Source organism: Gymnoscopelus braueri, assembly GCF_963280865.1.
Source record: "Gymnoscopelus braueri genome assembly, chromosome: 18".
Lineage (NCBI taxonomy): Eukaryota > Metazoa > Chordata > Actinopteri > Myctophiformes > Myctophidae > Gymnoscopelus > Gymnoscopelus braueri.
Genome location: NC_137618.1, coordinates 27913729 through 27930898, shown reverse-complemented (window position 1 = coordinate 27930898; position 17170 = coordinate 27913729). Strand labels below are relative to the sequence as shown.

General features: G+C 41.7%; 1 protein-coding gene across 4 annotated transcripts in view; it reads left to right on the top strand.

Moving 5' to 3' along the window:
• Positions 1 to 17170, top strand: part of neb (nebulin) — an 84054-nt gene that overhangs the window by 12669 nt on the left and 54215 nt on the right. For all 4 annotated transcript variants that reach the window (XM_080456565.1, XM_080456564.1, XM_080456563.1 and 1 more), the window contains exons 12-46: positions 182 to 298; positions 583 to 684; positions 1175 to 1282; positions 1388 to 1492; positions 1612 to 1710; positions 2367 to 2471; positions 2601 to 2708; positions 2826 to 2939; positions 3320 to 3517; positions 3789 to 3896; positions 4021 to 4119; positions 4915 to 5019; positions 5142 to 5249; positions 5382 to 5693; positions 8698 to 8904; positions 9489 to 9593; positions 9685 to 9792; positions 9872 to 10183; positions 10597 to 10803; positions 10933 to 11037; positions 11128 to 11235; positions 11315 to 11626; positions 11851 to 12057; positions 12163 to 12267; positions 12409 to 12516; positions 12614 to 12925; positions 13521 to 13727; positions 13822 to 13926; positions 14153 to 14260; positions 14365 to 14676; positions 14901 to 15107; positions 15200 to 15304; positions 15514 to 15621; positions 15728 to 16039; positions 16415 to 16618. In XM_080456565.1, coding sequence (XP_080312691.1) covers positions 182 to 298; positions 583 to 684; positions 1175 to 1282; positions 1388 to 1492; positions 1612 to 1710; positions 2367 to 2471; positions 2601 to 2708; positions 2826 to 2939; positions 3320 to 3517; positions 3789 to 3896; positions 4021 to 4119; positions 4915 to 5019; positions 5142 to 5249; positions 5382 to 5693; positions 8698 to 8904; positions 9489 to 9593; positions 9685 to 9792; positions 9872 to 10183; positions 10597 to 10803; positions 10933 to 11037; positions 11128 to 11235; positions 11315 to 11626; positions 11851 to 12057; positions 12163 to 12267; positions 12409 to 12516; positions 12614 to 12925; positions 13521 to 13727; positions 13822 to 13926; positions 14153 to 14260; positions 14365 to 14676; positions 14901 to 15107; positions 15200 to 15304; positions 15514 to 15621; positions 15728 to 16039; positions 16415 to 16618 — 5652 coding nt within the window. The remainder of the gene's footprint in view (positions 1 to 181; positions 299 to 582; positions 685 to 1174; positions 1283 to 1387; positions 1493 to 1611; positions 1711 to 2366; positions 2472 to 2600; positions 2709 to 2825; positions 2940 to 3319; positions 3518 to 3788; positions 3897 to 4020; positions 4120 to 4914; positions 5020 to 5141; positions 5250 to 5381; positions 5694 to 8697; positions 8905 to 9488; positions 9594 to 9684; positions 9793 to 9871; positions 10184 to 10596; positions 10804 to 10932; positions 11038 to 11127; positions 11236 to 11314; positions 11627 to 11850; positions 12058 to 12162; positions 12268 to 12408; positions 12517 to 12613; positions 12926 to 13520; positions 13728 to 13821; positions 13927 to 14152; positions 14261 to 14364; positions 14677 to 14900; positions 15108 to 15199; positions 15305 to 15513; positions 15622 to 15727; positions 16040 to 16414; positions 16619 to 17170) is intronic.

Genomic DNA, 17170 nt, shown 5'->3' with positions numbered 1-17170 from the left:
TGGCATAATTACAGGTGGTCATGGGAAAATCTTTTAAAATGTTAAATACAGTAAATACAGTATATATTGTCAAAGGTATCAAACATATGGTTAGAAATGCCACCACTGATATACCTCATCATAAAGCTTGTATCTGTTCTCCACACTTACTCTGTTCTCTACTCTGTGTTTTTATCCCTAGGTCCAATACAAGAAGGAATACGAGAAGGCAAAAGACCAGTCCGGTTACAACACTCTTCCCGCTACAGAGAATCCCCTTCTCAGACAGCTCAGATATGCTGGAACCATCCTCAGTGATGTAGGTGTCCGAGGAACACCATGTAGAAGGAGCTATCGGCTCCACATATGACATCCCTGTTCTGCAGTGTACCTCCACAAATAACCCTCAAATAACGTTTTTTACAAAAATCAAAAAGTTAACCCACTTGTACCATACTTAAGTAACACTTTTAGCTACATAAAAGTATTTACAAATGTACATTTGGGCAGTTCCATATACCTCATATATAAGCTTATTTCTCAAAATCTCGGATTTATTTATAATTCTCCTGATAAGTGTGATTTGTTTCCTATCCCTTACAGAAAGTGTACAAACAAAGCTATGAGAAATCCAGGGGATCCAGCATCAACTACTGCGACACGCCCAAGTTTCAGATGGACTCTGTACTTAAACAGTTTACTGATGTGAGTATTTCTGTAGACTAGAGAAACTCAGTAACACCAGCCCTGTAATTCGAGGTCGGGCTGCAATAATCAATTACTTATTGATTATTTTATTGGTTAGTTTTAGAAAAGTATATATATGTGAATCGACATGAAAAAAAAGTGAGTCGATTTTTTATAAGCGACTAAATCGATGACTCTGATTAACACTTAATACCTATTTTATACTTTTGTTATAAAATAGCAAAAATCTACAAGCTCACAATGCATCGCATAATGACGCATTGTGAGCTAGTAGATCTGCTATTTTCACTATTTTTCTAAATTGATTATTTTATTAAAACTATTGGGGCCTGTTTTTTTAAATAATTGATTAAATCGATTAGTTCGATTAACTGGTACACCCCTACGGACGTCCTTTTTCCCTGTCATTTCAGCCCTCTAATTTGATGAGGTCTTTTGTCCAATCCCATGTCCAGATTTAATATGACCATGTTCATTTTCTTCCCAGGCAAAATACAAAACAAAGTATGAAGAGGAGGTGAAGGGACACTATATTGGCAGCTACGAGGATCTCTATATGGTTCACTGCAAGCAACTTGAAGAAATGAAGTGTGCTGTAAGTTGCTTAGGGTTGTGCTTTTTTGGGGGGGTCAAAATATGAGAATTTTCTGACATTCTTAGTAATGTATGCACTCCTCATGTCCTGCATCTGGTTTTTCAGCAATGGTATAAAGCAGATGCTGCAGACATCAACTCAAGGTGCTTCTTCCCTCAAACTGTTACGCCTGTATACGAAGCTACTAAGAGTCTTGAAAAGTGTAAAGACGTAAGTAATCTTGGTTGATTGGATTTATGTAGTTAATTATTCCTTAAAATCAACCAAGTAGCCCTAACATTTTATTCATATAGAAATATTTCATAGAGTTTTTGTGTTGTGTTTTGCAGAAAGTATACCGGCAACATCCGGGCACAGTGAAATTTACACAAGTGACGGATTCTCCAGTTCAAGTTCAAGCTGCCATCAATGCCAAACAGCTAAGTGTTGTATGTATCAAAATGTTGCCATTGTTGAAAATGTTTTGAAAAACAAAACAAAAGTCCACTAGAAATTGTAGAACTGTAATGTAAGCCAAGTAGAATATATATATTGTTTTTCTTCTGTTTGGTGGGGGGGGGGGGGGGGTCAGGTTAAATGTCATTTGGATGAAGTGAATACAATTACCGGTACATTTTCAGTTGTTACACACTGTGTACATTTACTGACTCAAAATCAGAGGCAGCTAATGCATTGGATCAGATTGTGAGACATGATAGCCGAAGAGAAGACTTAAAAAATGTGCCCATCCATCCACATAGCCCAGCTGTCTTTCCGTGAACACCATGGAAACTGGAGAGCCATCTCTCTGTAGTATAAATAGTAGCATGCGTTCAGTTAGCCCAGAATAAACCCTGTGATCACACAGGGGTTGTTGGACAAGGAAAGTGACTGTTTACTAGACATAACTATCAGACAAAGAAAGAGCTTGGTTAGGCCGCCACCACCCTCTAGTGACAGGAAGTAAAATAACTTTTTAATCCTGTCTAGAGTTTGCTCGCTAAAATGTTGCTGTTAAGCGTGCAACCAAGACTCATGAATTTGAGGGGAATCAAAGAGTACAGTGATCAATTCCATTCTGATTTCCCTCTCCTTTTCTTTACAGCTCAACTACCATGCAGATTATGAGAAGATGAAGGTTAAAAATGTCCTGCCGCCAGACTATCCATTCTTCATCCAGTCCAGAGTTAACGCCTATAACCTTAGTGATGTAAGTAAACAAACTACAAGTGTGTTTGTTTTTTCACTGAAATATAAACTTTTTCATGCCTTCTATCCCAGAGTCCATTTGCCGTTGCAGTTTAAAACTCAAATTCCAATGTTTTTGCTATTGCTGTAGAACTGCTATCACTATGACTGGGATAAACTTAAAGCCAAGCAGTTTGAGGTCAAGGGTGACGCCATCTCGATCCTTGCCGCGCGTGCTCACACAAACATTGTCAGTGATGTGAGTATTCAATCATTTTTATGGGAATAATTAAATCCCTCCTTTTTAATATACAGTGTGTTTGGTGTTTTCTGTATAGAATTTAAATTCAAATGTTGTTGTTGTTGCTACTTTCAGGTTAAATACAAGAAGGAATTTGAGAAGAACAAGGGACACATGGTTGGAGCCCTCAGCATTAACGACGACCCCAAGATTATGTTGGCCGTTCATGTGGCCAAAATGCAGAGCGAAGTAAGACATTAGGGTTATGTTAACTGCATGGAAAAGAAAGCATTTCCCTCATGTAAAAGATATTAGAGAGATTGCCTTCTGGTAATCAGAAGGTCACTGGTTCACCAGTCGACACCTAACCCCTAAAAGTTCTCCCCCGAGCACTCATCATGATCATATCAGCAGCCATCAGCTGGGTGAAACTAAAACTGAATGTGCCCTGCATTATTAAAAAATGTCACCTCTCCTGCTATTTTCACTATTTTTTAAAATTATGAATTATGAATTATTGATGAATTATTATGAATGATTATTTTTAGATTTGACAGTGTGCATTCCCACTGACTGTCGGATATGGCACGGTTCATCAGCATTCTCATGCTTACTGTATGTGTCCACAGCGTGCGTATAAAAAGGACTATGAAAAGATGAAGACCAAGTACACCCCCACGCTGGACATGATGTCGGTCACCCTGGCCAAGAAGTCGCAGGCTATCGCCAGCATGTCTGGCTACAAGAACATCGTCAACCGCTACCTCATGCCCCACGACAGCGTAGCACTGGTCCTGGCCAAGCAAGCCAACCAAATCCAGAGTGACGTAAGAAACATCAGGCATCGTTTTTGCAGACAGACTGAACATTTTCTGGGTGGGGTGGGGTGGGGTGGAGACATTTATAAAACTCTGGTAAATGTTGGGAAATTGTGGAGCCAAATGATCCATTGTTACACTAAACTCCTGAGTGTTAACTCTGAAAGTATATACTCTATAAAATATATAATATAAAGGATTCTACTATGTACTGTATGAAGAACAAACATTTTTGTTTTCTTATCTAGTATATGACACTTTGATCTTTTCTTTGTGCCAGAATGAATACAAGTATGACTACAACACTAACACCAAGGGATCTCCATGGATCCCCTATGGCTCAGTGGGGGAGGAAACAGTCAAGAAGGCCGGCGAAATCTTTAGTGAGGTACGTAATGTACACAGACAGCATCCCTTCTCTTCCTCCCCTTGATGATGCATGAAAGCGATACATCATTATTTGATATGCAATGGAATAATTATCCCGTCAACTTACCCGTGCTCCCCCGCAGAGAAAGTACAGACAACATCCAGACACTGTCCCCTTCACGGCCATCGATGACCATCCAGTCATGCTGCAGGCCAGAGTCAACCAGCTTCAGAGGAGTGATGTAAGTCTGCAAACTCCCTGTTGGCACACATTGGCATCGGCTGCCATTCATGGGCTCACAAGATAAAAATGAAATAATAATGACACATGGTATTGTTGCTGTCAGGCAGAAACCTTGTATCTCCATACAGTGTTGTATTGTCGTACACGTGTGTCGCAAAAAAAGTAGCCAATCTACACGTCTGCTCTTTAGGTTTTTTTTGGTGTGTGAAAATGGTTAAGTTTGTCTGTGGGTTTTATAAATATAGAGCTTGTTGTGAGTGACTAAATAATAACTACATTGGATCCATTGGAACACACTTTTTTTACTTTCAAATTTTCTAAAACTCTTTCACTGCCAGACTTATTTCTGGCTGCGTGCACCCACTGCCAGCGATTTTTCGATTTTTCTTACCTTTTGAAGTAGTCACAGCATATTTATCTCCAGTATGATCGATCCCCTGATGGTTGCTAATCACAGGGTTTCACTGTGCTTCCGCAAAAAGAAAGAAAAATGTCATCGCGACCTCCCGTTCGATTTTATACGCCTTTGAAAATAGCATGTCTTGGTCAAAAATACATAGTAAAAAAAAAGTACACAGGAGCCGAGATACAGGTCTTTTAAGTAATAAGTTAAACAGGGAGTGAATGGAGCAGCAAATCTTCGGATCGCGTTATCTCTGGTTAAACTATTTTTTTCCAAAACTCGTCCAAACTCGTCCTTGGTAGTCATAAGTCGTACTTGGCAGTAAGAGAGTTAATGTTGCTGTGATCTGCAGCATGTTTGATTTACCATCTCTGTCCTCTGCCCCCATAGCTGTTCTACAAGAGAGGCCTTGAGGCGATCCACCAGAAGTACTCTCTGCCTGCTGACGCCCCTGAGTTCCTCCTATCCAAGAGTAATGCATACAACATCAGCAAGGTGGGTTAGACACATAGCACATAGCTTTAGTCTCCTCACAAGTTGTGAGATGCATGTCACATTGTTTTGCCTCATGCTTCAGAATGGTTTGGAAGCTTGATAATTCCAATTCTTGATTTCAGAACACCTACAAGGCGGCCTGGGAGGAGACAATTGGTAAAGGTTATCACCTGAAGCTTGATGCTATTCCCATTATTGCTGCAAAGGCCGTCAGACATGCAGTCAGTAACGTAAGTATTTGTTGTCAGACTAAACCCGCCTATCTAAAACTGAAGAAAACCTTGATCTTCATTTTACAAGAATAATTAATTGAATTTAAGAGTATGAATGAGGATATTGTTTTTTTTTCTTTTCTTTGACAGGTGCAATACAAGAAAGCATACGAAAAGGCAAGGGGCCACCACGTTGGCTTCCGTAGCATCAAGGACGACCCCTTGCTGGTTCACTACATGGCAGTGGCTAAGATGCAGAGCTACAAGAACTACACGAAGGACTACCACAAGTCCAAGCTGAAGTATCACACCCCCGTGGACATGATGAGCGTGGTTCTGGCCAAGCATGCATCAGCTGTACAGACGAATGCTGGCTACAAGAAGATCACCCACCAGTACACTCTTCTACCAGACGCTATGAGCCTGGAACTCGCTCGTAACATGAACTTCAACGCCAGCGATGTAAGTTTGAATATTCACTTACAGCACTTATACCATAGGGTGATTACATTATGTGTTGAGACTAAAGACTTGCCAGGTGCATTGCTACCTTCTATTTCTCAGTTGGAATTAGATTGGGTCAATGAGGAAGGGGCAAGAACCCCCTCCTCATTTCCCTTTGACCCTAACCATTACATTACAAACAAAGGAAAGACAAGAAAAAATCTTAATTTGTGTAGTACATTTATAAAGAAATAAAGATTTTTGGGCGGTGTAGCTGCCCCTATAAGTGGGGTTGGGACACCTCATTAGCTGTACTGTGATTGGCTCATTAGTACACCCCTAGCTGTACTGTGATTGGCTGACTCTATTGGCTGACTCTATTCAGCACTGTGATTGGCTAGCGAGACGCATGACGACATTCATAACCTATAAATAGCACCACGCACTTCAAAAAAATAACTATCAAAAATTAACTATTATTTTTTTAACTATTATTTTTTAGCATAGAGGGGCGGACTTCAAAAAAATAACTATCAAAAATTAACTATTATTTTTTTGAAGTGAACTTCCATCACTGTGATGATAACACCGCCCACTTCACACTGGGTGTGATTTTTATTAAATATATATATATAATAGAACTTCGGACCCGCTGCGCGGGGCCTCAGCTCTAGCGCCCGCGCCCACGTAGCGCCCGCGCCCACTTGGCAGGGCATATCAGTGGCGTAGCCAGTGGGGCCATGGCTCGGTTAGTAAAGACCCTGTAGCGCGTCTGATATGTGGCATAGAGGGGCGGAATTTAAATCTCCAGAGAAAACATCCGTGGGCTACCATTGGTTCAGCGATCTGTGCGCCCGCCCTGCGCCCCTCCTCCTCCCCCAATGTGCAGTATTGAGAGCCCTGACGTCACAACATTTGGAGTGATGGCCACTGCACTCTGGTTGGTTGGAATACACCTAGGGCCAAGGTAGAACCCACTTATAGCCCACATGGGCATCCCAGTTAAGACCCACCTCGGCCCCACATAGAATTGCCTAGGTGGGGCCCACCTAAGGCCCGTTTCGGTGGTCACAAACGGTGCTAGGGTGACCACCTCATTTGGTAGCATGCAGGGGCCTTAAGCAGCTGTAATGTAACACAAGCTTAACACAGTAGAACCGAAATTAGCAGAAATGACTACATTTCCCATGATGCCCTCTGATTGTGCAGCAACGCGTCGCTGCCATTATGTTACATTGTGTCACAAAAACCCACAAAATACACTAAAATGAAACTCTTCAACGGGCTAATTAGGTAGCATTGATGACATTTACCAGACTAACGTTCATACAGGTTGTTGGTAAGATGTGTAACATAGCCGTTTCAGTCACGACAACAGCGTTAGCATTAGCCGCATGCTAACGCTACTCGTTCGTTAGCTTAGCTACACGCTAACGGCTCATTATAGGCAGCGCTTGGCTAATAGTCATTTAACCCAACTAACGGCAACACAGTAATGGACATAAACATTCACAATTCACATACATGCTTTAGACACTATTAGCAGGCTGCATTAACAACCAGCAGCAACAGAATCCAAGTTGCAGGCCACGTTAGCAGCTAATGCTGCGTACGATGAGGGTTGGCAGGTGTGTTTGTCGTATAAGCGATTTTGGGCTTATGTGGGCGCACCATCTACAATGGAGTAACTGAGCAGGAATATTAACATGCACCACACTAACGTTCATTGTTGACAAAGTGATTGCACAGCCGCTTCAGCCATGACAACCACGTTAGCGTTAGCTACATGCTAACGTTGAAAGTGCGTTAGCGTTAGCCGCATGCTAACGGCTCATGTTAAGCACCCCTGGGCACTAATCATTGAAATACAATGATCGCTATCACAGTAGTGGACATAAGTATGCGTTACATTAGTAGGAGGCTGCAGTGACCTCAAAGTCTTGACAATATGAATGACAGGGCGATTTATTAGAGAAATGACGGTGATTGTGCTGTCCAGCTGGGCTCGCAGAACAATCACGGAGGCCAGCCGTTGCTGCGTCAGTGCGTCTGACTGTAATGGAGGCAGCGAGCTATGTGAGCGAGTACTTGATGCTGCTGTCTGGAAACTGCCCTAAGCATAACACGACCAATGAGAGTTAGCGCTTAGGTTGTTGCTAAGATATGGTGTATGGCACATAGCATCTCTGCCCATACTGTAGCTTGTAGATCTCGCGAACATGATTGGCGTAGCCTGCGTTGCCAGGTCTGCCTTTTGTATAAGCGATTTTGGGCGTATTTGGGCGCGCTTTTGTGGCTCGTTTGCATAGACCACGGCAGCGCTTGTTTCTCGCCCGTTTCACGGATGTGGCAAGGAAGGTGCTCAGTTTGTGTCGCAGTGGCGGCACAGACAATGTCCACGCATGCGCAGTTTTGCGTGCAAGCAGTTTTGCGTGCAAATTACAAACAAACTGCTTGCAAGCTTGCAAACAAACTGCAGAGGCACTCCACGCATGCGCAGTTATGCGAATTGTATTATAGGATATAAACGGCATGAACAAATAATGTTCAAAGTGCAATCATGGTCGTTGTTTATTTTTTTACACTGTTAGCAATACACTCGTATGTGTCAAGAGTATCATGTTGTCTTACCTACTATAAAGAGCTCATACTGTATACGTACAACACATACTGTACTCATCGAGACTACAGAACCGACAGGCACAAACACACAAATGGTTTGCTTCACTGGAATACCAGTCACAATACTGAAACCGAATCAACTATTCACCGTTTAAAATTTAAGTAATCGTCCCTTTTCTCATTCTTTTTATATACCTCTATCCAAAGTGTAATATGGAAAGAAAAAGGTCTTGATGAAACAAATGCAAATAAAGCGCAAGAATATGCGCTGTGTAAAGTTTTCTTACACTCACAACAAAATCCAGACAATGCTAGGTGTTGCAAAAAAATATTATCTATCCACTGCCATTACTGGTTGTACCGTAGGTACTCTACTCTACTTGTCATCCTTTGCTTACAGAACAACTACAGGATGGACTATGAGACCGGGGTGAAGGGAACCGGTTGGGTCCCCATTGGCTCCCTGGACGTGGAGAAAGCCAAGGTGGCAGGCGCAGCCATGGATGAGAGGAAATACAGGCAGCATCCTTCCAGCTTCAAGTTCACCAGTACCTGTGAATCCATGAACATGGAGCTGGCCAAGGCCAACCTCAAGATCATGGATGGGGTGAGTGGCAGTGGCCATAATATCTCATCAGATCTTTCTATGCTATGTTTAAACTGGCAGTCCAAATCAGATTTTTGGCCTATCCAGTTTGGAATGGCATTGGTTTTTATCAAGTCTGAAAAGCAAAAATAAACACATGGAAACTGATTTATGCAAATCAGATTTAAATACTAGGTGGTTTGAAATGGATTTCAAATCAAATTCTAAAGATGTCTCTCAGTCTGTACACTCGGACACTGAAGCCTGAATTAACTGTTGTCGTATGGTGGTGTTGCTTGCCGAAAATAGCCGATCTACAACCTACAGCTTGTAGATCAGAGTATAAAAGCATTAATCACACCGACGGGTATGTCGTTATGTCATTGCTACAGCAACCAATGCAGATAGGTCGATGTTGTCCGAATATACAAATCCGATCTGATCACTTGCAAATAATAGTGCGTACTGTCGGTTCTAAAGGTCAGATTTGACAAGGATTTGCCTGCAGTCTGAACAAAGCCTATAAATCTCAGTCTTCAGTCACTCAGTTCACTTTTCTGAATGCTAATAATCCCAGGCTTGTTGTTATTGTTGGATTTTTACAGAAAGCATACAAAGCCAGTGGAGAGAAGTTCATGCATACATACCATCTACCAGCGGATGCCCCTGAGTTCATTCTGGCTAAATCCAATGCCCAGACCATGAGCAAGGTCAGAACACAACATACTTGTTGAGATTGATAAGTGCAACTAAATATGTATTGTAAGCAAATCTTAACTTTGAACTTATTTTCTCCATCAGAGTCACTACAATCACCAGTGGTTGAAAGATATCGCCAAGGGATACGACATGAAGCCTGATGCTATATCTGTCCTGCATGCCAAGCATGGCAGACATATTGCCAGCAATGTAAGCACCATATCAACAGTATTTGCAATTGCATTGCTATGAATGTAGTCAGAACTACTATTTTCTCTTTTCTTTTCAGGTGCAATACAAGAAAGCATACGAGAAGGCAAGGGGCCACCATGTTGGCTTCCGCAGTATCAAGGACGACCCCTTGCTGGTTCACTACATGGCAGTGGCTAAGATGCAGAGCTACAAGAACTACACGAAGGACCACCACAAGTCCAAGCTGAAGTATCACTCCCCCGTGGACATGATGAGTGTGGTTCAGGCCAAGAACCAATCTAGAGTACAGACGGAAATTGGCTACAGAAACATCCCTCACAATTATTTCCTTCTCCCTGATAACCTGAACTTGGAACGGTGTCGCAACATGATGGACATTCAGAGTGATGTACGTTTTCAGACTTCATTTGATTGTGCCTGTCCTGTGCAAAATAATGGGCCCTTTTCACAGAATTGTCATAACAGTGTAAAGACAGCTGCAGTTAATTAAATTAATGAGTCAATTGTATGTATGCTAAAGAGCAAGCACTAGTCAATAGTCATTATTACTGTCAATGGACCTGTCAATGGACCCCAGGAAGAATATTCTCCACTACGGTGTAGACTAATGGGGATCCTTAATAAACAATAAACAATGCTTGCTAACTGATACATCTAAATCAAGCATCTCCCCTATTAATTTCATTAGCTGCAGCTGTATTTACACTGTTATGATACATGTGGGAAAAGTGCCTATTGCAGTTTACATAGGATAACAAATAATGGACATTGATAATGTTTTATCTGTCTGCACATCCACAGAATAACTACAAGGCAGAATACAACAGTTTTTATAGAGGTGCAGGATGGGTCCCTCTTGGTTCCATTGGTGTTGAATTGGCAAAGACTGCCAAGGCAGCTTTGGATGAACAGAGTTACCGCCAACACCCCAGTACCTTCAAGTTCACCAGTAAGACCGACAACATGAGCATAGCCTTGGCCATGGCAAACTCTAAGCAGCAGGACATAGTAAGATCTTGCTCTTTAAAAAAAAATCTAATGTATTTTAGCTGAGGTGATAGTTCCAAGATTTCAGAAACCCCCTACAATAAATGTATTGTTTATGTTCTTTTTTCCCCTCTCTCCTTTTCTTTCTAGACTGCCTATAAAGCCTCTGGTGAGAAGTTCATGCATACATACCATCTACCAACGGATGCCCCTGAGTTCATTCTGGCTAAATACAATGCCCAGACCATGAGCAAGGTCAGAACACAACATACTTGTTGAGATTCATAAATGCAACTAAATATGTATTGTAAGCAAATCTTAACATGGACTTATTTTCTCCATCAGAGTCACTACAATCACCAGTGGCTGGAAGATATCGCCAAGGGATACGACATGAAGCCTGATGCTATATCTGTCCTGCATGCCAAGCATGGCAGACATATTGCCAGCAATGTAAGCACCATATCAACAGCATTTGCAATTGCATTGGCATGAATGTAGTCAGAACTACTATTTTCTCTTTTCTTTTCAGGTGCAATACAAGAAAGCATACGAGAAGGCAAGGGGCCACCATGTTGGCTTCCGCAGTATCAAGGACGACCCCTTGCTGGTTCACTACATGGAAGTGGCTAAGATGCAGAGCTACAAGAACTACACAAAGGACTACCACAAGTCCAAGCTGAAGTATCACACCCCCGTGGACATGATGAGTCTGGTTCAGGCCAAGAACCAATCTAGAGTACAGACGGACATTGGCTACAGAAACATCGGTCACAATTATTTCTGCCTCCCCGATAACCTGAACATTGAACGGTGTCGCAACATGAACGTCCAATCCAGCGAAGTAAGTGGCATTAACGTTATCTATCTCTCTCATATCAATTGATATTTATCTTTTTATGGTCTAAATGACACTGCAAGACTTAATCAATAAGCTGAACGGCATTCATACAAGCCTAGATACTAAGCCAATCAATAATGTCACTCATCTGAGTATACAAACCCATACTAAGCCAAACAATACAGTTATGTAACTTAACCTGCTTACCTGTCTCAATGTCTCTCCAGGCGGAATACAAGTCTGAATGGAACAACTATATTAGAGGAGTCGGATGGGTGCCCATTGGTTCAATTGGAGTTGAGACTGCTAAGATTGGTGGTGATATTCAAAGTGAAAAGAAGTACCGGACTCATCCATCCACCTTTAAGTTCAGCAAGCTGATGGATTCCATGGACTTGGCTCTAGCTGCCGAAAACAACAAGATCATGAACAAGGTGCAGCATGGTCATATAACATATTTGAAGTGAAAAATGTACTAAACTCTTCTACAGGAGTGCCTGTGTTTGATCTTTGGGATGACTTTCAATATGTCATTGCAGCAAGCATACACCAAAAAATGGGACAAAGACAAGCTGACCGTCCATGTGATGCCAGATTCTCCTGAGATTGTCCTGGCCAAGGCCAATGCCATCATCATGAGCGACGTAAGAAGTTATATTAATAAATCAAATTACTTGATCATATTTCTCAGTATGTGACATGTAGTACATACATTTTGAAATTGTCCATGCCAATTTGGGGAGTATAACAAATCTAATTTCATTCCCTCTTCTTATTGTTGACAGAAACTTTACAAAGCCGAGGTTGTGGCGATGGCCAACAAGGGCCATAACATGAAAGGAGATGCGATCTCTGTTGTGGCTGCCAAGCTTGGCACCACTATTGCCAGCAATGTGAGTCGGGATGACCTTACTGCACCAAAGCAAAACTAAAGCCTACTGTATGTTTTACAAAAGTTCAATATCTTTAAATGCTCAAAATTTCTTACAGTACAAGTACAAGCTGGACTTTGAGAAGGCGAAGGGCCACCATGTGGGCTTCCGCTGTGTCAAGGACGACCCCTTGCTGGTTCACTACATGGCAGTGGCTAAGATGCAGAGTTCGAGGAACTACACGAAGGACCACGAAAAGTCCAAGCTGAAGTATCATTCCCCAGTGGACATGATGAGTGTGGTTCATGCCAAGCAAGCCTCTCGTGCTCAGACAAACGCTGGCTACAGAACCATCGGTCACAGTTATATGCTTCTCCCTGATAACCTGCAAGTGCAGCACTGTCGTGCAATGTGCGCCCAGGCCAGCGATGTAAGTGTGAAATGTTGAAAATACATGTCCATAGTTGACATTATTGTTATGATATTTATACGTATATATATATACATATACATGAATATTTATGAGCGCTTATAACTATAATTATACAGTGTTATAAGCAGATAAAAATGCATATAGACAGTAATACAGACATAATATGCATATCATTTTTTCTGTCTTTGTTAAGCGCATTGAGTTGACTTTTTATGAAATATGCTATGTAAGGGAAAAGTTGCACCGGAAAACAAGGAAGTGTCAAATAGAATACATTTTCGGTTATTGTCTATTTCTCGCTTCAAATGTTTTCAAAAACATTCTTGAGAGCAACGTATAGTTGTTAATTTACATTGTGTGTTTGTTTTGATGGCTGTTATGTTGGATACGGCATAAAATTCAAGCAGCACAGCAGGTGCTCTGAGCCTTTGATTAGACAGTGGTCTGTTATTGAGCCCATCGGTCATTATTGAGAAATAACACCGCTGAATTCAGCGATTGACCAATCAGAATCAAGCATTCAACCAAGCTGTGTAATAAATAAATATAATTGCCTTGGCATGACTTGACTTATTTTATTTTATTTTTCCAGGCGGAATACAAGTCTGAATGGAACCAATATGTTAAAGGAACTGGATGGGTTCCCATTGGTTCAATTGGAGTTGAGACTGCTAAGATTGGTGGTGATATTCAAAGTGAAAAGAAGTACCGCACTCATCCATCCACCTTTAAGTTCAGCAAGCTGATGGATTCCATGGACTTGGCTCTAGCTGCCGAAAACAACAAGATCATGAACAAGGTGCATATGATGAAAATACGAAAATGTACCCCACTCTTCTACAGGAGTCCCTGTTTTTGATATGTTGTATGCTTTTATCTATGTGTCATTGCAGCAAGCATACACAAAAAAATGGGACACGGACAAGCTGAACATCCATGTGATGCCAGATTCTCCTGAGATTGTCTTGGCCAAGGCCAATGCCATCAGCATGAGCGACGTAAGAAGTTATATTAATAAATCAAATTACTTGATCATATTTCTCAGTATGTGATATTTGTATGTGACAAATACAATAATAAACCAGTGTATTTTTCCATGGTCAAATTGTGATGGTAATACATCAATATAATAATATAACCGCAGAATTTTATAGTAGTCCTTGTTATTTAATGTATGTAAAGACAAATCATTTAATTCTAATCTCTGTTCTGCATCGTTCACAGAAACTTTACAAAGCCGAGCTTGCGGTGATGGCCAAAAAGGGCCATAACATGAAAGCAGACGCCATTTCTATATTAGCCGCCAGGGCTAGCACCACTATTGCCAGCAATGTAAGTTGGGATGTCCTTGCTGTACCAAACCAATATTTACTACCACACTTTAATTAGTATAACAGTTATGACGCTGCTGTACTAATGCTCATCACCAATTACAGTACAAGTACAAGCTGGCCTTTGAGAAGGCGAAGGGCCACCATGTGGGCTTCCGCAGTGTCAAGGACGACCCCTTGCTGGTTCACTACATGGCAGTGGCTAAGATGCAGAGCTACAAGAACTACACAAAGGACTACCACAAGTCCAAGCTGAAGTATCACACCCCCGTGGACATGATGAGTCTGGTTCAGGCCAAGAACCAATCTAGAGTACAGACGGACATTGGCTACAGAAACATCGGTCACAATTATTTCTGCCTCCCCGATAACCTGAACATTGAACGGTGTCGCAACATGAACGTCCAATCCAGCGAAGTAAGTGGCATTAACGTTATCTATCTCTCTCATATCAATTGATATTTATCTTTTTATGGTCTAAATGACACTGCAAGACTTAATCAATAAGCTGAACGGCATTCATACAAGCCTAGATACTAAGCCAATCAATAATGTCACTCATCTGAGTATACAAACCCATACTAAGCCAAACAATACAGTTATGTAACTTAACCTGCTTACCTGTCTCAATGTCTCTCCAGGCGGAATACAAGTCTGAATGGAACAACTATATTAGAGGAGTCGGATGGGTGCCCATTGGTTCAATTGGAGTTGAGACTGCTAAGATTGGTGGTGATATTCAAAGTGAAAAGAAGTACCGGACTCATCCATCCACCTTTAAGTTCAGCAAGCTGATGGATTCCATGGACTTGGCTCTAGCTGCCGAAAACAACAAGATCATGAACAAGGTGCAGCATGGTCTTGACCGTTTGTACAATACTACATACATAGTGTTCATGGAACATCAAAACACTAACATGCACATGTATGTCTTTTCCAGCAAGCCTACCTGAAAAAGTGGGAGGTGGACAAGACCACGAACCACATCATGCCTGATGCCATGGATATTGTTCTGGCCAGAGCTAATAAGGCAATTTACAGCGAGGTACAGGACTGGTCTAGTACATTTACATTTATTTGCCAATAGGAAACGATGATGTATCATTATCTGGAATGACCTTTCGTGAACAGAATCACTGTGGTGTTCATTCTTTGACCAATACACATTATTATGTACTGTACAGTACCTACTGGCATTTTATTGGCCACAAACTCATGCTTCCTTTAACAAATATATATTTTATCCCTCTTTAGAAAGCATACAAGTTGGACAATGAGCTGTCCAAGAAGAAAGGACACCATGTCACCAAGGATGCCATTGCAATCCAAGCTGCCAAAGCCTCCACTGCCATTGCCAGTGATGTAAGTTTTTTTTGTGCATCATGCTACTATTACCCCCATTAGATGTCCTATTATGTCCTACTTTTCGCCCCTTAATTTAACATTAATATTACACTCTCTTTCACAGTACAAGTACTTTGCAGGATACCGTAAGCAGAGAGGACATCACATTGGTGCCCGCTGCATTGCGGATGACCCTCTGCTCGTGCTGGCTCTGAACTCAGCAAAGATTCAAAGTGATGCCCTGTATAAGAAGGACTTCCACAAGTCCAAGACCAAGTTCAACCTTCCAGTGGATATGATGCAGTTTGAACTGGCCAAAAAGAACCAGAAGCAGGTCAACCACGCCGCCTACACCACCCGCCTGCACAGCTGGACCTGCCTTCCAGATTCCACTGATGTTCTCCATGCCAGACACGCGTATGATCTGCAGAGTGATGTACGTATAGACCAGATCGAAATGTTTGAATGTTTGTAAACAAACGGGCATTTCCGGGTAGAATGTCTATTAATGTTTTGACAATATAAAATAAAATGTCCAAAACATTAGCTGTCTAGTTTGTCAACCTGTGGGTATTTATAGCAACATTATGATAGTCAATAACAATATCATAAGTGTCCTGTTCCTCCAGAAATAAGATTCATGAATAATACCTATCTAATGCGACGCTGCTGCCGTTATCTACCCGGAAATACATTTTTGGTTGTGGTGATGTCATGATGATACTGTCTTGTTTTGTTGTTATGTGTTCAGTATCTGTGAAACAATGAAAATGTTTGACCCCCCACCCCCTTTTTGTTTTTCCCGGTCCAGGCTGTTTACAAGGCTGAACTGAAGGACCTGCAGGGCATTGGATGGGTTCCTATTGGTTCACTTGATGTGGAGAAGGCAAAGATTGCTGGTCGAATCCTGAGCGAATCAAAATATCGTCAGCATCCAAGCAACTTCAAGTTCACCAGCACAACTCAAGCCATGCCCATGGAATTAGCTAAGGCCAATGCCCAGATTGCCGACAAGGTATTGACTCAGTATAAGATGTGCATTATAACATCAAATCATTGGCCCTCATTTATCAACGCGGTGCAGACCAAATAATGGGCATACGGCGAGATCACCGCAACTTTCGGCATTTATCAATATATCCTGACGTTGGTTTCAGCCTACCGTACGCTGAGACGTCTGGTCGATAGCAGTTGTTGACGTTGGCTGCGCCCGTTTATTCCATTCTAGACCTGCGGAGCAGCATTGTCTGACTGTATGACAGGCATCTGTACACATAATCCGCTCAAAAATGTATATCTACACTAATAAATAATAAAAATATATAACATTTTATAAACTAATTCAAACAAACCGCTTTAACAGTCATTCAGTTAAGCTTACAGATCTGGCTGCATTGGCTATTTGAAAATAGAAGATTTACAAGCTCACAACGGGTCGCATCGCAACGCGTTGTGAGCTTGTAGATCTGCTATTTTCAAAATATACGAGCGCTTCTGCGAGTGCATTTTCGGGAGTTTAGACCGGTGCAGCGGCGCTGCTGTTATATTTTCATGGCCACCGGGAGAT